Here is a 24,773-nt window from a genome sequence, read left to right as displayed (position 1 = left end):
CAATAAAACTAGATAAAGATATATGGTTTTAAAGTGGTTTATTTTTGGGGTACAATGCCGTGTTGCACACTTTCTTCTTCATCGTCATCATCAGGGCAGATAATCAGACATCTTTACTTACTTTTGGCCTTGAAAATCTCAAATCATATCCAAAGTTATATGGTTTTAAATCTGAATGTTTAATCACGAAGATTAAAAAAAAAAAAACTAAAATTAAACATTGAAACTCGGACGTATGTAGCAAGGTAGGTGGGTTGAGTAATAAACACTAGTTAATTTAGAATTTGTCTTACATGTGGCATTTAATCTTCCAAACGGTTTCAGCTCGAATAAACACGCCATACGGGACACAAAATACGGGAAGCAGCGCGGCCGCAGGTAAGTACGGGAAAAGGGAGGCTGGGGACTCACCTGTCAAAGGAAATTCCAGTCAGTGTGAAGACGCTCGCTGCCACCGTCACGTTGGCTATAAAGTTACTCAGCTTGCAGTAACGTATTCCAAATACCCAGTCGCTGCAACAGATACACATCACCAGTTAGTCAAGAGAAATATGTAAGTCATAAGTGAAAATAGTAAACGAAAATAAATTTTGTGAACAATTCTGAAAAACACGAAGTTTTGTTAATGACAGAATTCAACCCAAAGTAATTGTTGTGAAACAATATGTTTCATCTAGTATGCTTCAGAAGTACATGTAATGATAAGAAATTATTGGCAGTCTAATCTAGAATTAACAATTTTATACAATGAAGGAGATCAAATATTTTTTGACTTTTTTTTTCAATTTGTAAGTAAAGAGAGTAAAAATGAGGAGACCGAATGCATGCATTATATTTAGGGGTACGCAAATTTCGCAAATAAAAAATCGTGATTTCGCATTAAAAAAAACTCAAAATAAAAAATTTCGCATTTATTTCGCAAAAAAATTCAGTGTTAAAAATTCAATTAAAGGCTAGCATTGTTGTAATTTCTACATTTTAATCTTTCATTGTTTGCCTGCGATCAGTTACGACAATATTGTAGATACTAAAGTACCTCTCGGCATCAACACTATTGACAAGGCAATTGAGACATTGAATAGCTGCTTTTGCAAATCCAGGGTAGCAAGATTTTGATGTAACTAAAACTTGCATAACATCCACAGGAGCTTCTTAGCCGACCAATCGAAGTAACTGTGAAAATGAGAGTACCCGTCAATTAATTCTTCTCGTGGTACACTTTTGAAAAACGGAATTTTGGCGAAGCTTTCCACTGTGGAATTTAAATTGACAGAAGAAGAGGGCACATTTGCTACTTCAGATGGACAAAATAATCTGCCAATGTGCTTGTAGCACTCATTTGTTGGATTCGGCCCCCCATGTGTACCGACAATTTATCCAAGCTCTTTTGAGCTGCTGTCTTCAACATCATGCCGTGATCGATAGAATTTTTGGTTGGTAAAATATTCATTGTTTTTTCGCCACAAGAAACTTCACATTGACGCTGAAGAGAGGACTTCAATTCTTCAAATTTACTCCACAAAATGTGTGCAAACGAATAGTTTGAACTTTATGGTGCAATTACTCGCGCCTACCAAAACACGATCCCGCAATCTACACTACTTCTTAGCTAAGCAGCAAACCTGAACTCAAACATAAAGGCGCAATCGACTCGCGCCTACCAAAACACGATCTCGCAATCTACACAACTTCTTAGTTAAGCAGCAAACCTGAACTCAAACATAAAGGCGCAATTGACTCGCGCCTACCAAAACACGATATCGCAATCTACACTACTTCTTAGTTAAGCAGCAAACCTGAACTCAAACATAAAGGCGCAATTGACTCGCGCCTACCAAAACACGATATCGCAATCTACACTACTTCTTAGCTAAGCAGCAAACCTGAACTCAAACATAAAGGCGCAATCGACTCGCGCCTACCAAAACACGATCTCGCAATCTACACAACTTCTTAGTTAAGCAGCAAACCTGAACTCAAACATAAAGGCGCAATTGACTCGCGCCTACCAAAACACGATATCGCAATCTACACTACTTCTTAGTTAAGCAGCAAACCTGAACTCAAACATAAAGGCGCAATCGACTCGCGCCTACCAATACACGATCTCGCAATCTACACAACTTCTTAGTTAAGCAGCAAACCTGAACTCAAACATAAAGGCGCAATTGACTCGCGCCTACCAAAACACGATATCGCAATCTACACTACTTCTTAGTTAAGCAGCAAACCTGAACTCAAACATAAAGGCGCAATCGACTCGCGCCTACCAATACACGATCTCGCAATCTACACAACTTCTTAGTTAAGCAGCAAACCTGAACTCAAACATAAAGGCGCAATTGACTCGCGCCTACCAAAACACGATATCGCAATCTACACTACTTCTTAGTTAAGCAGCAAACCTGAACTCAAACATAAAGGCGCAATCGACTCGCGCCTACCAATACACGATCTCGCAATCTACACAACTTCTTTGCTAAGCAGCAAACCAGAACTCGAATTTTAAGGCGCAATTAATTGCTCGCGCCTACCAAAACACGATCCCGCAATCTACACAACATCTTAGCTAAGCAGCGAACCTGAACTCAAACATAAAGGCGCAATCGACTCGCGCCTACCAAAACACGATCCCGCAATCTACACTACTTCTTAGCTAAGCAGCAAACCAGAACTAGAATTTTAAGGCGCAATTGCTCTCGCGCCTACCAAATCACGATCCCGCAATCTACACAACTTCTTAGCTTAGCAGCAAACCAGAACTCGAATTTTAAGGCGCAATTAATTGCTCGCGCCTACCAAAACACGATCCCGCAATCTACACTACTTCTAAGCTAAGCAGCAAACCTGAAATCAAACATAAAGGCGCAATCGACTCGCGCCTACCAAAACACGATATCGCAATCTACACTACTTCTTAGTTAAGCAGCAAACCTGAACTCAAACATAAAGGCGCAATCGACTCGCGCCTACCAATACACGATCTCGCAATCTACACAACTTCTTTGCTAAGCAGCAAACCAGAACTCGAATTTTAAGGCGCAATTGACTCGCGCCTACCAAAACACGATCTCGCAATCTACACTACTTCTTACTTAAGCAGCAAACCTGAACTCAAACATAAAGGCGCAATCGACTCGCGCCTACCAAAACACGATCTCGCAATCTACAAAACTTCTTTGCTAAGCAGCAAACCAGAACTCAAATTTTAAGGCGCTCTCGCTCGCGCCTATCTAAACACGATCCCGCAATCTACACTGCTTCTTAGCTAAGCAGCAAACCTGAACTCAAACATAAAGGCGCAATTGACTCGCGCCTACCAAAACACGATATCGCAATCTACACTACTTCTTAGTTAAGCAGCAAACCTGAACTCAAACATAAAGGCGCAATCGACTCGCGCCTACCAAAACACGATCTCGCAATCTACAAAACTTCTTTGCTAAGCAGCAAACCAGAACTCAAATTTTAAGGCGCTCTCGCTCGCGCCTATCTAAACACGATCCCGCAATCTACACTGCTTCTTAGCTAAGCAGCAAACCTGAACTCAAACATAAAGGCGCAATCGACTCGCGCCTACCAAAACACGATCGCGCAATCTACACTACTTCTTAGCTAAGCAGCAAACCAGAACTAGAATTTTAAGGCGCAATTGCTCTCGCGCCTACCAAATCACGATCCCGCAATCTACACAACTTCTTAGCTTAGCAGCAAACCAGAACTCGAATTTTAAGGCGCAATTAATTGCTCGCGCCTACCAAAACACGATCCCGCAATCTACACTACTTCTAAGCTAAGCAGCAAACCTGAACTCAAACATAAAGGCGCAATCGACTCGCGCCTACCAAAACACGATCTCGCAATCTACACAACTTCTTAGTTAAGCAGCAAACCTGAACTCAAACATAAAGGCGCTCTCGCTCGCGCCTATCTAAACACGATCCCGCAATCTACACTGCTTCTTAGCTAAGCAGCAAACCTGAACTCAAACATAAAGGCGCAATCGACTCGCGCCTACCAAAACACGATCTCGCAATCTACACAACTTCTTAGTTAAGCAGCAAACCTGAACTCAAACATAAAGGCGCAATCGACTCGCGCCTACCAAAACACGATCTCGCAATCTACACAACTTCTTTGCTAAGCAGCAAACCAGAACTCAAATTTTAAGGCGCTCTCGCTCGCGCCTATCTAAACACGATCCCGCAATCTACACTGCTTCTTAGCTAAGCAGCAAACCTGAACTCAAACATAAAGGCGCAATCGACTCGCGCCTACCAAAACACGATCTCGCAATCTACACAACTTCTTTGCTAAGCAGCAAACCAGAACTCAAATTTTAAGGCGCTCTCGCTCGCGCCTATCTAAACACGATCCCGCAATCTACACTGCTTCTTAGCTAAGCAGCAAACCTGAACTCAAACATAAAGGCGCAATCGACTCGCGCCTACCAAAACACGATCTCGCAATCTACACAACTTCTTTGCTAAGCAGCAAACCAGAACTCAAATTTTAAGGCGCTCTCGCTCGCGCCTATCTAAACACGATCCCGCAATCTACACTGCTTCTTAGCTAAGCAGCAAACCTGAACTCAAACATAAAGGCGCAATCGACTCGCGCCTACCAAAACACGATCTCGCAATCTACACAACTTCTTAGTTAAGCAGCAAACCTGAACTCAAACATAAAGGCGCAATCGACTCGCGCCTACCAATACACGATCTCGCAATCTACACAACTTCTTTGCTAAGCAGCAAACCAGAACTCGAATTTTAAGGCGCAATTGACTCGCGCCTACCAAAACACGATCTCGCAATCTACACTACTTCTTACTTAAGCAGCAAACCTGAACTCAAACATAAAGGCGCAATCGACTCGCGCCTACCAAAACACGATCTCGCAATCTACACTACTTCTTAGTTAAGCAGCAAACCTGAACTCAAACATATAGGCGCAATCGACTCGCGCCTACCAAAACACGATCTCGCAATCTACACAACTTCTTTGCTAAGCAGCAAACCAGAACTCAAATTTTAAGGCGCTCTCGCTCGCGCCTATCTAAACACGATCCCGCAATCTACACTGCTTCTTAGCTAAGCAGCAAACCTGAACTCAAACATAAAGGCGCAATCGACTCGCGCCTACCAAAACACGATCTCGCAATCTACACAACTTCTTAGTTAAGCAGCAAACCTGAACTCAAACATAAAGGCGCAATCGACTCGCGCCTACCAATACACGATCTCGCAATCTACACAACTTCTTTGCTAAGCAGCAAACCAGAACTCGAATTTTAAGGCGCAATTGACTCGCGCCTACCAAAACACGATCTCGCAATCTACACTACTTCTTACTTAAGCAGCAAACCTGAACTCAAACATAAAGGCGCAATCGACTCGCGCCTACCAAAACACGATCTCGCAATCTACACTACTTCTTAGTTAAGCAGCAAACCTGAACTCAAACATAAAGGCGCAATCGACTCGCGCCTACCAATACACGATCTCGCAATCTACACAACTTCTTAGCTAAGCAGCAAACCAGAACTCAAATTTTAAGGCGCTCTCGCTCGCGCCTATCTAAACACGATCCCGCAATCTACACTGCTTCTTAGCTAAGCAGCAAACCTGAACTCAAACATAAAGGCGCAATCGACTCGCGCCTACCAAAACACGATCTCTCAATCTACACTACTTCTTAGTTAAGCAGCAAACCTGAACTCAAACATAAAGGCGCAATCGACTCGCGCCTACCAAAACACGATCTCGCAATCTACACTACTTCTTAGTTAAGCAGCAAACCTGAACTCAAACATAAAGGCGCAATCGACTCGCGCCTACCAAAACACGATCTCGCAATCTACACAACTTCTTTGCTAAGCAGCAAACCAGAACTCAAATTTTAAGGCGCTCTCGCTCGCGCCTATCTAAACACGATCCCGCAATCTACACTGCTTCTTAGCTAAGCAGCAAACCTGAACTCAAACATAAAGGCGCAATCGACTCGCGCCTACCAAAACACGATCTCGCAATCTACACTACTTCTTAGTTAAGCAGCAAACCTGAACTCAAACATAAAGGCGCAATCGACTCGCGCCTACCAAAACACGATCTCGCAATCTACACTACTTCTTAGTTAAGCAGCAAACCTGAACTCAAACATAAAGGCGCAATCGACTCGCGCCTACCAATACACGATCTCGCAATCTACACAACTTCTTTGCTAAGCAGCAAACCAGAACTCGAATTTTAAGGCGCTATTGACTCGCGCCTACCAAAACACGATCTCGCAATCTACACAACTTCTTTGCTAAGCAGCAAACCTGAACTCAAATTTTAAGGCGCTCTCGCTCGCGCCTATCTAAACACGATCCCGCAATCTACACTGCTTCTTAGCTAAGCAGCAAACCTGAACTCAAACATAAAGGCGCAATCGACTCGCGCTTACCAAAAAACGATCTCGTAATCTACACTCCTTCTTAGTTAAGCAGAAAACCTGAACTCAAACATAAAGGCGCAATCGACTCGCGCCTACCAAAACACGATCCCGCAATCCACACTACTTCTTAGCTAAGCAGCAAACCAGAACTAGAATTTTAAGGCGCAATTGCTCTCGCGCCAACCAAAACACGATCCCGCAATCTACACAACTTCTTAGCTAAGCAGCAAACCAGAACTCGAATTTTAAGGCGCAATTAATTGCTCGCGCCTACCAAAACACGATCCCGCAATCTACACAACTTCTTAGCTAAGCAGCAAACCAGAACTCGAATTTTAAGGCGCTATTGCTCGCGCCTATCTAAACACGATCCCGCAATCTACACAACTTCTTAGCTTAGCAGCAAACCAGAACTCGAATTTTAAGGCGCAATTAATTGCTCGCGCCTACCAAAACACGATCCCGTAATCTGCACTACTTCTTAGCTAAGCAGCAAACCAGAACACGAATTTTAAGGCGCAATTAATTGGTCGCGCCTACCAAAACACAACACCGCAATCTACACTACTTCTTAGCTAAGCAGCAAACCTGAACTCAAACATAAAGGCGCAATCGACTCGCGCCTACCAAAACACGATCTCGCAATCTACACAACTTCTTAGCTTAGCAGCAAACCAGAACTCGAATTTTAAGGCGCTATTGCTCGCGCCTATCTAAACACGATCCCGCAATCTACACAACTTCTTAGCTTAGCAGCAAACCAGAACTCGAATTTTAAAGCGCAATTAATTGCTCGCGCCTACCAAAACACGATCCCGCAATCTACACAACTTCTTAGCTAAGCAGCAAACCAGAACTCGAATTTTAAGGCGCAATTAATTGCTCGCGCCTACCAAAACACGATCCCGCAATCTACACAACTTCTTAGCTAAGCAGCAAACCAGAACTCGAATTTTAAGGCGCTATTGCTCGCGCCTATCTAAACACGATCCCGCAATCTACACAACTTCTTAGCTTAGCAGCAAACCAGAACTCGAATTTTAAGGCGCAATTAATTGCTCGCGCCTACCAAAACACGATCCCGTAATCTGCACTACTTCTTAGCTAAGCAGCAAACCAGAACACGAATTTTAAGGCGCAATTAATTGGTCGCGCCTACCAAAACACAACACCGCAATCTACACTACTTCTTAGCTAAGCAGCAAACCTGAACTCAAACATAAAGGCGCAATCGACTCGCGCCTACCAAAACACGATCTCGCAATCTACACTACTTCTTAGCTAAGCAGCAAACCAGAACTAGAATTTTGAGGCGCAATTAATTGCTCGCGCCTACCAAAACACGATCCCGCAATCTACACTACTTCTTAGCTAAGCAGCAAACCAGAACTAGAATTTTAAGGCGCAATTGCTCTCGCGCCTACCAAAACACGATCCCGCAATCTACACAACTTCTTAGCTTAGCAGCAAACCAGAACTCGAATTTTAAGGCGCAATTTATTGCTTGCGCCTACCAAAACACGATCCCGCAATCTACACAACTTCTTAGCTAAGCAGCAAACCAGAACTCGAATTTTAAGGCGCAATTAATTGCTCGCGCCTACCAAAACACGATCCCGCAATCTACACTACTTCTTAGCTAAGCAGCAAACCAGAACTCGAATTTTAAGGCGCTATTACTCGCGCCTACCAAAACACGATCCCGCAATCTTCACAACTTCTTAGCTTAGCAGCAAACCAGAACTCGAATTTTAAGGCGCAATTAATTGCTCGCGCCTACCAAAACACGATCCCGCAATCTACACAACTTCTTATCTAAGCAGCAAACCTTAACTCGAATTTTAAGGCGCTATTGCTCGCGCCTACCAAAACACAACCCCGCAATCTACACAACTTCTTAGCTAAGCAGCAAACCTGAACTCAAACATTAAGGCGCAATCGACTCGCGCCTACCAGTACACGATCTCGCAATCTACACAACTTCTTTGCTAAGCAGCAAACCAGAACTCGAATTTTAAGGCGCTATTGCTCGCGCCTATCTTTACACGATCCCGCAATCTACACTACTTCTTAGCTAAGCAGCAAACCTGAACTCGAATTTTAATGCGCTATTGCTCGCGCCTACCAAAACACGATCCCGCAATCTACACAACTTCTTAGCTAAGCAGCAAACCTGAACTCGAATTTTAAGGCGCTATTGCTCGCGCCTACCAAAACACAACCCCGCAATCTACACTACTTCTTAGCTAAGCAGCAAACCTGAACTCAAACATTAAGGCGCAATCGACTCGCGCCTACCAAAACACGACCCCGCAATCTACACTACTTCTTAGCTAAGCAGCAAACCAGAACTAGAATTTTAAGGCGCAATTGCTCTCGCGCCTACCAAATCACGATCCCGCAATCTACACAACTTCTTAGCTTAGCAGCAAACCAGAACTCGAATTTTAAGGCGCAATTAATTGCTCGCGCCTACCAAAACACGATCCCGCAATATACACTACTTCTTAGTTAAGCAGCAAACCTGAACTCAAACATAAAGGCGCAATCGACTCGCGCCTACCAAAACACGATCTCGCAATCTACACTTCTTCTTAGCTAAGCAGCAAACCTGAACTCGAATTTTAAGGCGCTATTACTGGCGCCTATCTAAACACGATCCCGCAATCTACACTTCTTCTTAGCTAATCAGCAAACCTGAACTCAAACATAAAGGCGCAATCGACTCGCGCCTACCAAAACACGATCTCGCAATCTACACTTCTTCTTAGCTAAGCAGCAAACCTGAACTCGAATTTTAAGGCGCTATTGCTGGCGCCTATCTAAACACGATCTCGCAATCTACACTACTTCTTAGTTAAGCAGCAAACCTGAACTCAAACATAAAGGCGCAATCGACTCGCGCCTACCCAAAACACGATCTCGCAATCTACACTTTCTTTGCTAAGCAGCAAACCAGAAATCGAATTTTAAGGCGCTATTGCTCGCGCCTATCTTAACACGATCCCGCAATCTAAACTACTTCTTAGCTAAGCAGCAAACCTGAACTCAAACACAAAGGCGCAATTGACTCGCGCCTACCAAAACACGATCTCGCAATCTACACTACTTCTTAGTTAAGCAGCAAACCTGAACTCAAACATAAAGGCGCAATCGACTCGCGCCTACCAGTACACGATCTCGCAATCTACACAACTTCTTTGCTAAGCAGCAAACCAGAACTCGAATTTTAAGGCGCTATTGCTCGCGCCTATCTTTACACGATCCCGCAATCTACACTACTTCTTAGCTAAGCAGCAAACCTGAACTCGAATTTTAAGGCGCTATTGCTCGCGCCTATCTTTACACGATCCCGCAATCTACACTACTTCTTAGTTAAGCAGCAAACCTGAACTCAAACATAAAGGCGCAATTGACTCGCGCCTACCAAAACACGATCTCGCAATCTACACTACTTCTTAGTTAAGCAGCAAACCTGAACTCAAACATAAAGGCGCAATCGACTCGCGCCTACCAGTACACGATCTCGCAATCTACACAACTTCTTTGCTAAGCAGCAAACCAGAACTCGAATTTTAAGGCGCTATTGCTCGCGCCTATCTTTACACGATCCCGCAATCTACACTACTTCTTAGCTAAGCAGCAAACCTGAACTCGAATTTTAAGGCGCTATTGCTCGCGCCTACCAAAACACGATCCCGCAATCTACACAACTTCTTAGCTAAGCAGCAAACCTGAACTCGAATTTTAAGGCGCTATTGCTCGCGCCTACCAAAACACAACCCCGCAATCTACACAACTTCTTAGCTAAGCAGCAAACCTGAACTCAAACATTAAGGCGCAATCGACTCGCGCCTACCAAAACACGACCCCGCAATCTACACTACTTCTTAGCTAAGCAGCAAACCAGAACTAGAATTTTAAGGCGCAATTGCTCTCGCGCCTACCAAAACACGATCCCGCAATCTACACAACTTCTTATCTAAGCAGCAAACCTGAACTCAAACATAAAGGCGCAATCGACTCGCACCTACCAAAACACGACCCCGCAATCTACACTACTTCTTAGCTAAGCAGCAAACCAGAACTAGAATTTTAAGGCGCAATTGCTCTCGCGCCTACCAAATCACGATCCCGCAATCTACACAACTTCTTAGCTTAGCAGCAAACCAGAACTCGAATTTTAAGGCGCAATTAATTGCTCGCGCCTACCAAAACACGATCCCGCAATATACACTACTTCTTAGTTAAGCAGCAAACCTGAACTCAAACATAAAGGCGCAATCGACTCGCGCCTACCAGTACACGATCTCGCAATCTACACAACTTCTTTGCTAAGCAGCAAACCAGAACTCGAATTTTAAGGCGCTATTGCTCGCGCCTATCTTAACACGATCCCGCAATCTACACTACTTCTTAGCTAAGCAGCAAACCTGAACTCAAACATAAAGGCGCAATCGACTCGCGCCTACCAAAACACGATCTCGCAATCTACACAACTTCTTAGTTAAGCAGCAAACCTGAACTCAAACATAAAGGCGCAATTGACTCGCGCCTACCAAAACACGATCTCGCAATCTACACTACTTCTTAGTTAAGCAGCAAACCTGAACTCAAACATAAAGGCGCAATCGACTCGCGCCTACCAAAACACGATCTCGCAATCTACACAACTTCTTAGCTAAGCAGCAAACCTGAACTCGAATTTTAAGGCGCTATTGCTCGCGCCTACCAAAACACAACCCCGCAATCTACACAACTTCTTAGCTAAGCAGCAAACCTGAACTCAAACATTAAGGCGCAATCGACTCGCGCCTACCAAAACACGACCCCGCAATCTACACTACTTCTTAGCTAAGCAGCAAACCAGAACTAGAATTTTAAGGCGCAATTGCTCTCGCGCCTACCAAAACACGATCCCGCAATCTACACAACTTCTTATCTAAGCAGCAAACCTGAACTCAAACATAAAGGCGCAATCGACTCGCACCTACCAAAACACGACCCCGCAATCTACACTACTTCTTAGCTAAGCAGCAAACCAGAACTAGAATTTTAAGGCGCAATTGCTCTCGCGCCTACCAAATCACGATCCCGCAATCTACACAACTTCTTAGCTTAGCAGCAAACCAGAACTCGAATTTTAAGGCGCAATTAATTGCTCGCGCCTACCAAAACACGATCCCGCAATATACACTACTTCTTAGTTAAGCAGCAAACCTGAACTCAAACATAAAGGCGCAATCGACTCGCGCCTACCAAAACACGATCTCGCAATCTACACTTCTTCTTAGTTAAGCAGCAAACCTGAACTCAAACATAAAGGCGCAATCGACTCGCGCCTACCAATACACGATCTCGCAATCTACACAACTTCTTTGCTATGCAGCAAACCAGAACTCGAATTTTAAGGCGCTATTGCTCGCGCCTATCTTAACACGATCCCGCAATCTACACTACTTCTTAGCTAAGCAGCAAACCTGAACTCAAACATTAAGGCGCAATTGACTCGCGCCTACCAAAACACGATCTCGCAATCTACACTTCTTCTTAGTTAAGCAGCAAACCTGAACTCAAACATAAAGGCGCAATCGACTCGCGCCTACCAAAACACGATCTCGCAATCTACACTTCTTCTTAGTTAAGCAGCAAACCTGAACTCAAACATAAAGGCGCAATCGACTCGCGCCTACCAAAACACGATCTCGCAATCTACACTTCTTCTTAGTTAAGCAGCAAACCTGAACTCAAACATAAAGGCGCAATCGACTCGCGCCTACCAGTACACGATCTCGCAATCTACACAACTTCTTTGCTAAGCAGCAAACCAGAACTCGAATTTTAAGGCGCTATTGCTCGCGCCTATCTTAACACGATCCCGCAATCTACACTACTTCTTAGCTAAGCAGCAAACCTGAACTCAAACATAAAGGCGCAATTGACTCGCGCCTACCAAAACACGATCTCGCAATCTACACTACTTCTTAGTTAAGCAGCAAACCTGAACTCAAACATAAAGGCGCAATCGACTCGCGCCTACCAAAAAACGATCTCGCAATCTACACTCCTTCTTAGTTAAGCAGCAAACCTGAACTCAAACATCAAGGCGCAATCGACTCGCGCCTACCAAAACACGATCTCGCAATCTACACAACTTCTTTGCCAAGCAGCAAACCCGAACTCGAATGTTAAGGCGCTCTCGCTCGCGCCTATCTAAACACGATCCCGCAATCTACACTACTTCTTAGCTAAGCAGCAAACCTGAACTCAAACATAAAGGCGCAATCGACTCGCGCCTACCAAAACACGATCTCGCAATCTACACTACTTCTTAGTTAAGCAGCAAACCTGAACTCAAACATAAAGGCGCAATCGACTCGCGCCTACCAAAACACGATCTCGCAATCTACACAACTTCTTTGCTAAGCAGCAAACCAGAACTCGAATTTTAAGGCGCTATTGCTCGCGCCTATCTAAACACGATCCCGCAATCTACACTACTTCTTAGTTAAGCAGCAAACCTGAACTCAAACATAAAGGCGCAATCGACTCGCGCCTACCAAAACACGATCTCGCAATCTACACAACTTCTTTGCTAAGCAGCAAACCTGAACTCAAATTTTAAGGCGCAATTGCTCGCGCCTACCAAAGCACGCTCCTCATCTACGCAACAACTCGTGCTTTTCTCTGTCTGTTTTGAGTTGTAATAATTGTTAGCGCCTCTGATCAACATTTGAAAGCACGTAACGTAAAAAGGTACGAAAGTATTTAATATTCAAATTTCGCTTTTATCTCATCTTTTTCGTAAAAAGGAAATTTACGTTCCCCTTATTATATTCAACCTGACTACAACCTTTTTCGTTGTTTGTTTTTGGGGTGTTATGCCGTGTTGCGCTCACTCCTTCTTTAACAGACGTTTCGGACGGCATTGCAGTGTCCATCATCAGGGCAGATCCGGTAGATCCGAAGATGTGTAAATTTTGGTTGTCGAGTTTGTGCTTATTTATTTGTGGCCTGGGCCCGTCCAAGTGCGAAATGCCAACGGAAGTGGCGACATCTTGTGGCGAATTCTGAAAGCACAGTATTTATGTTAGCCTGGGGCCCATCTAAGTGTGAAATGCCAACGGAAGTGGCGCCATCTTGTGGCGAATTCTAGAATTAGAAAACCGATTGACAGCGGTTAGAGTAGATGTACCCAGTATCAAGGTATAAATGCAATGGTTTTATATTGTATTATCATATGGTATTGGAGTATACTTAGACATGTTATTTGCGTTTTGCTTTGGTGTAGCCGTCAATTACCGGATACCAAGAGCTGTTGAGCTTAGCTCCGTCGTCTCTATTGATATTAAATGGATTTTTGTAGATTTCAATTGCTTCCATAATCAGGCGTGATCTATAAGTTTTGGGTCTTCTCAGGACCTTGGGAGCAAATCCAAAGTAATGGCCGGTTTCAATTAAGTGTTCGGCGATTGCCGATTTATCAGGGTGGCTAAGTTTGCAAGCACGAAAATGTTCTGCTATCCTTTTGGAAATCGTCCGCTTTGTCTGGCCTATATAAACCTTGTCACAACCAGAGCAGCTGATTTTGTACACTCCATCTGCTTCCAGAGGAAACTTAGTCTTTGCAGACCTCAGTAGGTCTTGGATTTTGGTGGTGGTTCCGAAGACAGTTTTGATGTTTTCTTTTCTCAACAGCCTGGCAATTCTGTCTGTCACATTGTGAACGAAAGGCAGGAAAGCACAGCCTTTTGAGTCTTGTTCAACTCTGTCTTCGTTTGTTGTAGATTTGGCTCTTAAAATTTGCCTAGTCTGACTTGCCGGGTAACCGTTGCGCTCCAGTGCATCGGTCAGTTTTATAAGTTCTGCTCCAAGTTTTGTTTCTTCACATATTCTGGTCGCTCGGGTCACCAACGTATGGATAAGTCCTCTCTTCTGCGCTGGGTGGTGGTGCGAATCAGCGTGTAAGTATCGATTCGTATGAGTTGGTTTCCTATATACGGTATGTCCTAGGCTACCATCGTGTTTTCGCATCACCTCCACATCTAGAAAAGGCAGGATTTTATCTTGGTCTAAGCTCAACAGCTCTTGGTATCCGGTAATTGACGGCTACACCAAAGCTAAACGCAAATAACATGTCTAAGTATACTCCAATACCATATGATAATACAATATAAAACCATTGCATTTATACCTTGATACTGGGTACATCTACTCTAACCGCTGTCAATCGGTTTTCTAATTCTACAATTCGCCACAAGATGGCGCCACTTCCGTTGGCATTTTGCACTTGGATGGGCCCCAGGCTAACATAAATACTGTGCTTTCAGAATTCGCCACAAGATGTCGCCACTTCCGTTGGCATTTCGCACTTGGACGGGCCCAGGCCCCAAATAAATAAGCACAAACTCGACAACCAAAATTTACACATCTTCGGATCTACCGGATCTGCCCTGATGATGGACACTGCAACGCTGTCCGAAACGTCGGCTAAAGAAGGAGTTAGCGCAACACGGCATAACACCCCAAAAACAAACATCAAAAATGCTTTTGGCCGTGAGAATCTAAAAACTTACTTGACTACAACCTGATTGTAATTTTATTGTTTTTAGGTTATTAAAGTCTTTTGCGATTCATTGCGAAGAAATCCAAGCATTCGTAATCCTTTACTGATAAAAAATGTAACATGATTCAAGAAGCGTTATTTGCAGTCAAAGATTTTTTTATTTCAGAGACTCTCAACATTGATATTTTTAATTGGGTAGTCGAATAAAATGGAGGTTTTTGATCTGTTGAAACTATATTTAAATTTAATTTGCTTACGAATCTCGATTTATTAAGTTAATTTAAGTTGATTTTCAGAATTAAACAATTATAAGAATTTTCGATCGATTAATATAACTTTTAGATAGATAGAAGAAACTGAATGTTATCGAAAATTAAATATATAACATTAATAAATAGTTGAAATAGAACTAGTTCTAGATAGAAACCTCGGGGGACGCCACTTAAGGTAAACATGTTTAAGAAGGTGTGGACATCATTTTTACAAATAGTTTAGAATTTGATAAATAACTTCTAAGCCATTCGCGATATTTCCACTTATTCCAAAACTTTTCCATTAAGATGCGATGAAAAACAGTATCAAAGGCTTTACAAAAATAAGTACAAACCCAGTCAAGTTGGTGACCCTTTCTTTGATAGGGCATTTGAAATAAAATTTTCCTTTAACAGAAAGTAAGATGTCGTAATTCTACTTGGCATAAAACCATGTTGACATGATGTTATAAGTGGTTTAATTTGGTGCATGATTTTACTAGAAACAATGTTTTCCAAATATTCATGTAGTGTTTACATAATACATATGGGTCTATATTTTTCTATTTAATTTTTCAAAAAAACTCCTTTTTTGAAAATTGGTGTTATAAAACTACTTTTACAATTTTCAGGAAAGCAACCGGTAGCTAAAGATAAATTCAAAATTATCGTAATATGAAGAGCTAGAAGATGAACACAACTTTTAAGCAGTATTAAGGAGAACATTATCTGGCCCCGAATTTGACCTAACATCCAGCCGTTTAATATATGTTACAACATCAGGTTACAGTTGTAGGTTATGCAGGTTGAGTGAGCTATCAGTAAATGAGGTTTATGAAATGTAATGTTGTTTTTGTCTTCAAAGTATGCCCTCTTAATGAAATTCGTAAATAAATTTACAATATGACTTTTGTCATTATCCAATTTGTTCTTGTTAAATATTGTACTCGTGAAGTGAGTCTTGAGTCCAGTCTTTTTTACAAAAGAAGTTAGGATATTTCCAAAATTAATTTATATTTGTTAAAATAGAATTTTCAACATTGCTGGTGTATTTCATAAAACATTATTTCGATTTCCTTGCACAATCATTACGCAAATTGGAGAATACGATATAATCATCTAACGATCTATCTTTTAACGGGAATTTTTTTATCAAAGGTAGATTAATTAGTTCAACATCGATCCACTTACGAAATTTAGAAATGAAGTATTATTATAAGGGTACAAAGTTTTGATTGCCTGATAAATTTTACTGTAAAAGAGATCGATAAATTTATTTGAACTCGTGATTTTACAAGTGAGATCAGTAGCCCAGTTATTCGTAGATACAAATATCTCTAAGCTTTGTGTAATCTGTCAAAATTACGCTTAAAAATTATAGGGTCAGTTACCTTAACATAAGTATTGAGGTAATTGATTATTATGGGGGGTGGTATTTATATATTATATACATAACAACAGAAGAATTTGAAGAAAACAAGATCAAGAAGACGAGAATTGGTGTTGTATACATAGTTTTCCCGTCGGAGATTTAAAAAAGTTAGACATTGCTTTGATTTCATGGGAGCCTTGATTGATGTTGTCCGGGCTCGACGTTTGGAAAGTTGTAGTCACCCGTCAGAATCTTCAGAATCGTCAGAATCTTCGCAGAGTTTCAACTTTAAGGTGGTGCTCTGTATATTTTGCAGGCTAGAATATGGTGGTATGTGCAACAAAGATAATAGAATATAAGAATATGTTTGTGCATAACAGATTATATATTTTTATTTTTAAAACGAATCATTACAAATAATTGTTCAAGATGTTTGTGAAGACAATTCAGTTTTCTTGAGTTCAGTTTGGTTGATACTGACAATAGTACGTCACCACCTCTTGTTTTATTGCCCAAACATTGATGTTTATCCTTCTTATAAATTGAACGATCAATAAACCCCAATTCTTGATACTTTATACGAGCTAATGCTAATGTTTCAGTAAGGGCACAAATTTCATCATCCATTTTCGATTTTGTGGGTCAGTCATTTGGTGCTAATTTGACAATTATTGGATGATTATTGACATATTTAATTGTAATATCATGTTCAGCTGATGATTCTCTATTTTTAAGTTTAGTTCTTCAATTACTTAACTGGTTTCTTTGCTCAAAGGACAGATAATATTTTATTTTACGTCCCTGATAACTTCGCCAGAGCGCGTAGACACAAACCATTCATTCTTCCGAAATGTAAGACTAACTTACTATTAGCAATGCCTCTCGGAAGAATGATAGTCCTTCTAAACTAACTAGCCTCTGACATCGACATTTTCCACCTGAACATTAATAAATTTAAATCCCCAATTAGGCAATTATGATTGTGTATTTGTATAATGTATCTTTGTTATTGGAATTTTTTATTCTATAAATGTGCATGTAAAATATAAATAAATAAATTAATAAAATCTACATGCGGATGTTGTTTTTTAAAGAATCTGTTTCGTGACGCTGAATTGTTTTAACGCTGTTTCCGCTTCAACCAATAAGGAGGCCATGATTCAAATTTCACTGGTTTGAATCTGCGCAGTGCTGCTTTGAGTGGAATCTAGCTGCCCGTGCCGGCACCGTAGAGATAACGTCATCTAATGACAGTTGACCAGAAAACCGTACCAATAAAGCAACCGATGTGTCAATTCGAAGTTTAGCCGGAGTTATAATTAGCTCAATCTTATACGAGTGCTTGTGAATTTCTCCACCATACGGGCGCTACCAAAATAACCATATCATCGAACATCACACCCAACTCTTCCGTAAGTCACATTTGAGAATATCTATCTTTAACAGAGCGTAAATTCACATTGACACATACCTGCCTAGATTATAACCATTAAAATCCAACCCATGTGTCAATACTCTACGCGAATATCATACAGAGTCTTTTATGAGAAATAAGATGTTGGGAAATTTTGATTCAGGAAACTTAACTTTAATTTCCCCTAGTTTATCTTCATCATTTTACGCGATTCTGTTTATTTTCAGGTCGAAAGAATTTGTTGGATTGTCCAAATAAAAAATTGTTTTTTATACAGGTGGTATCATTATTCATAATATCTGTTGGAGATAATTATTCGCTCTAGGGAATATTACAAATCATTTTATTTTTTCTCTAAAATTGTGTACATTAATCTCAACAATAATCTCACATACGTTATTTGTTTGCAAGTGTGAGGAAGAAGTTGTGGTTACCATAGGAGAGATTTAACCGAGAATAATTTTAGTTTTGACATTATTTTTGCAATATGCTCCTTCGTAAATTTGCTGATTGGATATATCACGTTGTTGGTTAATGCATTAATGGCGTATTTTGCCAAATATATGAATGCCTGCGAACCATAATTAGATTTGTTGTTTAAAAAAATAAATGAATAGTTGGTTTTCCCAGTCTGATATGTCGTTCACTAAGTTAGTATTAGTGTGGTAGTAGTGACGTGACACTATGCTTGTGAGCTGCAAAGTACCTGCCCCAGATGTGAACAATTATATTGAATATTAATATTATTGATGTGAAGGAAATTTATTACCTTTAAATTTTGATGTTCACGTTTCCGATAAAACTGAGCTTCTAAACTGGCAGATGATATATTAGGTGGAAAACAAGATGGTGATATGGCGTCAGATTTTTTACATGTTTGAAGTAACCGAACCAAATTAAGCCGACTGTAGAAAAAAATGATTCAATCAACTTTAAGGTCGTTACTATGTTTTACAGAGCAACACAAGTGTTAAATTCAATCATTTGAAAAGGAATTACTGTGCAATATTTAATTGGCAGAAGTTTTTATTGTTTTACACGAAAACATTGTAGACAGGCTAGGGATTATTATTGTAAATGTTTCAAAGAAACAAGTAGAATAACAACTTTCACGATGATACAAAATAGTACTGTGATATTGAGTTTAACGCTTTAATTGGGATATTTAATGTTAATATTGTTTAATTACTAAGACAAAAATGGTTTGCGTCTGGTTACGGCAACTGTTGATGTTGTCTGTTGATAAACAAGTAGAGTCACAACTTCCACGATGATTCACAAAGCACTGGAATATTGAGTTTAATGTTTAAATTAGAATATTTTAATGCTTAAATTAAATATTTAATGTTAATATTCTTTTATTAGTTAGACAAAAATATTTCGTGTCTGGTTACGGCAACTGTTGATGTTGTCTGTTTATAAACAAGTAGAGTGACAACTTCCACGATGATACACAAAGCACTGAAATATTGAGTTTAATGCTTAAATTAGAATATTTAATATTAATATTCATTTATTAGTTAGATAAAAATAGTTAGTGTCTGGTTACGGTAACTGTTGTGGTCCGTTTATTAAATTTAATATTTCAAGTCGACATTGTAAATTTATCAGTATAATAATTATAACGTTATTTAGCTATCATCAGCTGTCTGACATTTAGGAATGTCCGAATGAAGTTAAGGAAAAATTTATTTGATTATATATAAACTACCAGCGCGTCCGCATCCGTGAAACATCACGGGATATTATAGGATTTGTGAAGCTGTGTACCAATTATTCCTAAACAGTTGAACAAGAGTTATTATTTAGTTTTAAGAAAATGCTCATTAAATCTATAGAGAAATTGGTTTATTAATTTTTTGCAAGAAAATATAGTATCAACAGCAACTTTATGTAACGACAATAATTTGACGTGAACTGTTTAGTAAAAAGTATAAAGAATCAATTAATTTGTTGCTTAAAAACACGTCTATTTGATAAAAAAAAATAATTTTCAAGGGAGGGGCATGAAAAAATAATTTATTCAGAAAAATCGATAGGTTTTTCGTAGTATAATAAGAGAATCTTCGCAATGTGTTAAGATCTATTGAAAAATAGGGTGGAACCCTATCTTCAATGGTAGCGGCACTTAACATATTCCAATAGTCAATTCCAAATGTGTAATGTAAAAAAGGCGATAAACCTCGACATTCTTGCTCGTTTTATAAAATAAATGTGTTCAGTAAAAACCTTCTAGAAAACATAAAAATAACATGGTATTTTAAAGGGAAGCGTTATTTTTAGGCTTTACCTAAATTATTTTCTGGCTTCAAAACATAAACTGAAAGGTGTAATAACTAAACCTATTTGTAAAAAAATAATTTTAAATGTTTTTTTTATAAAACCTTAAAAATAAATTTAGATCATTAAATTTTTTGTGTATTTAATAATTTTATCATTCAATTTATGAATGATTATTTGGGAGATCTTTATAAAGCAGTGATGGGAGTCAAAGCAAAAAAAGCCTAACATTTATTTTAAGCCTTGTAAATGCTGAAAACTTTATTATCGGAACTTTGTAAGAATTTTGAATAAACGTTCGATACTAAAGTTGTTCCTTATTGATAAAAGCACGCGCATCCCACTTCTCTACCTTCTGCCTCCGCTGGAGCCCAGCCTTTTTTCTGTAACCCACAGAAAAAAGGTAAGGAAGTTACGTTAAGTTAAGTTAAGTTAGTTTTTTTTGTTAAGTTATAAGTTAAGGAGTACCCGTGAAAAATTACGAGAGATTAAAAATGACATTCTTTTTTTTTCTATTTAAAAGTCTATATAATTGGTAGGTACTTGATCGCCTCTTGGAATTCTTTACACAATCAGTTCGAATTTTGAAAATTGGAATATATGGAACCAGAGTTACGCCGGGCGCACAGACAACAGAAATTCGTATTTTTAATTATAATACTGTCACGAAGGAGTTACGGTGGTAATGAAACGGTCGACAGTAGGTATAGAAATAAGAGTGATGTTTACAAAGTTAGCAATTATTTTTAATTCGAATTTATATTGAACCTGTAATTATTTCTATAATAACACAAAAATTATCACTGACATACAAAACAAGAATTTGTTTTGCTTTCAATTACGATTCCAATTGTAGCAGAAGAATTTTCAATAGTTTAATGGAAGCTCTTTGTGAATGCGTGATGAATTTAAAAAAAATATGTTGGCATTCTTTTCAAACACTTACTTTTATTTCAGCTGTGCCTTTTTTTTAAAAGACCTCATTTTTTGCTCCGGGAATGATTTCAAGACCCTCGTAGATCTTTAAAGCTATAATGATGAGAATAATAAGATTAGAAGAGAAAGAGATAAATAAAGAAGAAAGAAAAGTTATTACAGAGCGGCCAGCAATAATACAACTGACAAAAACAATTTCTGAAAGCAATACAAAATAATTCAACCATATCGAAATTCCATTTATAATTTCCCCCCAAAATGTTTTTTCAATGAACCGTTTGATAAAAAAGAGATTCACTCTTTCAAAGGGGTTTTTATAATCATGCACTAAAATTTCAATAAACTAATTACGGCATTTATATGCGGCCACTTAAGCCGATTAAATCAAACTGCCAATTAACTAATACAAACGACGTTGAAATTTTAAGCCCTATACAGATAAATTTTAAATTGACTGTTGTAATGATGAAGGAAATAATGCTGTGTTCAAAATTGATATAAATTCCATTTTCTCTTTTAAAATAAATGCGGGATTATTATTGGCTTGATGTCTCGAGGGATGTGGGATTTATGGGATCTCACGAGTGAATGGTTCGAGTTGCGAAAGGTAGCCAATCCTTGTTTATCTCAAGAAAATAGATAAATAAATAGGGAGTGAGAATTTTCAACAGAACCACAAGCTCTAACCATCATGCTATTTCCCAGCGGGTTCAAAATCTACTATAATATCACAGCAAAATTGCATGGCATTTTATACTTAGAATGGCTTATAATTTTCGAGAGCATGATGTTTTCCTATGTATATCAAGTCTTCCGCATAATGCGTTTCTTATCCCGCATTTGTATGGTTTATACGTTTTGTAAATTTCATTCAACAGTTCGATTTAGTCTACGAATCAATTTAATGTTAATTTTTGTTCAACCTCAGCACTTAACAAACCATGATTATCTTTTATTATCCTTCTTAAATTCTTAATTGAAAGAAAGGAAGTAAAAAATTAAAATAAATAACTTTAAATCTGTTAATATTGATGTAACGTCTGGCGTGCCCCAAGGAGCCCATCTAGCTCCGCTTCTTTTTAACTTATTTTTTAAATATATTATTTGTGTTTTTTTTTAAGTATTAACATTTTTTTTCACCCGGAAACAACACATTTTTATTTAATCTCAAAAGGTAGCTGCTGTATTCTCAAGTGAGGATGTAACCGGATTTATGTTCTGTTATTTCTTTTCTACTTGCGTATATAAGACACATATTCTTTAATTAAATTGACTTATTTTAGTGAATATAAAATAAACCATATCATTGGAGAAGATGACACTAACAAATCTAAATGAAACATGAAAAAGAAAATAAAAAGATAAGGGTCCCAACTAGAAATCGAACCTAGGATCTCCGTGGCACAACCCGGGAGAGCTTCTTTAATCACTCGACCATTAGGACCTAATTATTAAACGCATTTAATTAATTATTAAAATATGAGAAAAGTTCAAGTGCAGGACAATATTGTTAATTCTGTATTTGAGATATGAGATCGACAATTTTTTCGCTTATTTTCAATTCGGTTAATATAGGTATTAAGGATTCCAATTGACAGATGCAAATTCGACATGAGACATAAGCCATAATAATTTATCGAGAATGTTATAAAGCAAACGATCAATTTTAGATTTGGTTTAAAATAATGTTTTTGCACACATGTACGATATGTGTGCACAAAAAATGTTAAATATATAATATTTTTAAGAGCTCCTCTGTCTGTATGGTCTAAAAGCAGAGAGCTACGTTGTCAACTGGTTGGACAGGTTACGGTTAAGTTCGTCAATAAATAATCAGTTGGTAAGAAGAGCCAACATATTACAATGAATAAAATAACGAGTAACGGTTGCAGGGTAGAAAAAATTCTCAGAGGACAAGAAAGAAGAAGCTGGAACTAAAAAAATGATTTATTTTTAATTTATTCAAACGGCACCGAAAGCAAGGTTTTTTATGCGAGATCTTTTTTTATTGAAAATACAGTTTTCGGAAATCAGTTTCAGTTTAAACGAAATGTGAGTTTTGAGTAATTTGTAATTGGATCCAAAAATTATCTTGTAACATTAACATAATATATTTCTTATTGATTCGAAAAAAAGTGGTATTTACTCCATAAGTTGTATTTTTTAATTTAAAAACCAGAATATCATTTTATATGTTTTCTAATATTCGTTCAACATATTTTAGTAGAAATTACTATAAATTTTTGTACTGCTTTTTCAACGGAATTTAATAAATGAAAACCTGGAAATTATGCAGAGAGCTACGCCATCCTCACCACGCTCATGTAAGCAGCTGGCTGAGAAAAGATCGGAAACAGATCGTCGCTTGATTCCCGGACACGAGGGATGGATCTCGATACCTTCATTACAGAGGAAATCATATAAGAACACGCCTGTAGGAGCGAACCTTTCCTCTATTTTTCTCTTTTCCTGGCTTACTACCTATGCCGAATAAAGTGTTAGTTAGAAGAATTTTTGTTAATATTTTATCAATGAGCCCTGTGACGGAAAGCAGTATCATCTTGTCCAACGAATCCTGAGATAAACTTCCTTGTCGCTCTCGTTACGGTGAGTGCTACTAATGTACGCCTTAATTATATATTCGTAGTGCAAAAATGTGTGACATTTCAAGTTTCTGTGATAATTTAACTAATTTTCATTTACAATCTCCTGATAGCATGAAAACGGAGAATGTTTATAGTATAAGTATCTAACATAACTGTGAAATAAGAATAATATTATATATATACTATATCTGTATATATATATGATAGCTTTGAATTATGTAGTTAGAAAGCGAAATATGTATATTTGTAAAAAAAAATAAAAACAAAAATAAAATTAAAAAATATATTTTAACAGAATGTAAAAAATCCGCAAAGCTGCTTCACATATAATACATAGATTTGATAAAAAAACTATAAAGGTTTTATGTTCATCCGCTCATTAGGTTTTTACTATGGATGCAATTAAGTAAGGAGCATGGCACAATAAGATAAATAATTGTAGCACATTGAATAATCAATAACTTAAAATACCGAATCGCCTTTATACTTCAATTTGTAAGATTATGGAATCACCTGGAATTAAATAATATATTTTAAAAATTATATACTTTTTTGTCTAATTGATATGTAAATATTATGGTGTTTTTTAGTCATCCTGTTAAGTAGATGTGCAATGATGTGCCGTTTATAAATTAAATTTAAATAACGTGCAGTATTTACTTGTTATTTATTATCATCCGACACGAAGATCGAACGATAATGATATAATAACTAGGAAAGCTCACGCTATACTATTTCCCACAACCGTGGAAATCTAAACAAAATATCAGTTTACCGCTAGTTCTTTATGCAATACCATGTAGAAAGCATTTAGCCATTTATTTTTTCAAAGTAAATATTTATACAGCCATTATGTTTCCAAAAATCAGAGAGACATATTCCCGAATGAATACTGTCGTGAATGAACAAA

The 24,773-nt window shown here is 38.7% G+C and overlaps 1 protein-coding gene across 1 annotated transcript in view; it reads right to left on the bottom strand.

Annotated features, from left to right (window-relative positions):
• TkR86C (Tachykinin-like receptor at 86C) overlaps positions 1-24,773 on the bottom strand; it is a 521,539-nt gene that overhangs the window by 309,908 nt on the left and 186,858 nt on the right. The window contains exon 3 of the mRNA XM_089632445.1: positions 412-513. Within this exon, the coding sequence (XP_089488571.1) occupies positions 412-513 (102 nt within the window). The remainder of the gene's footprint in view (positions 1-411; positions 514-24,773) is intronic.

Source organism: Hesperophylax consimilis, chromosome 6 (genome assembly GCF_061612785.1).
Source record: "Hesperophylax consimilis isolate HC1 chromosome 6, BYU_Hcon_1.0, whole genome shotgun sequence".
Lineage (NCBI taxonomy): Eukaryota > Metazoa > Arthropoda > Insecta > Trichoptera > Limnephilidae > Hesperophylax > Hesperophylax consimilis.
The sequence above is the reverse complement of the archived record's forward strand: the minus strand, read 5'-3'. Positions and strand labels throughout refer to the sequence as shown.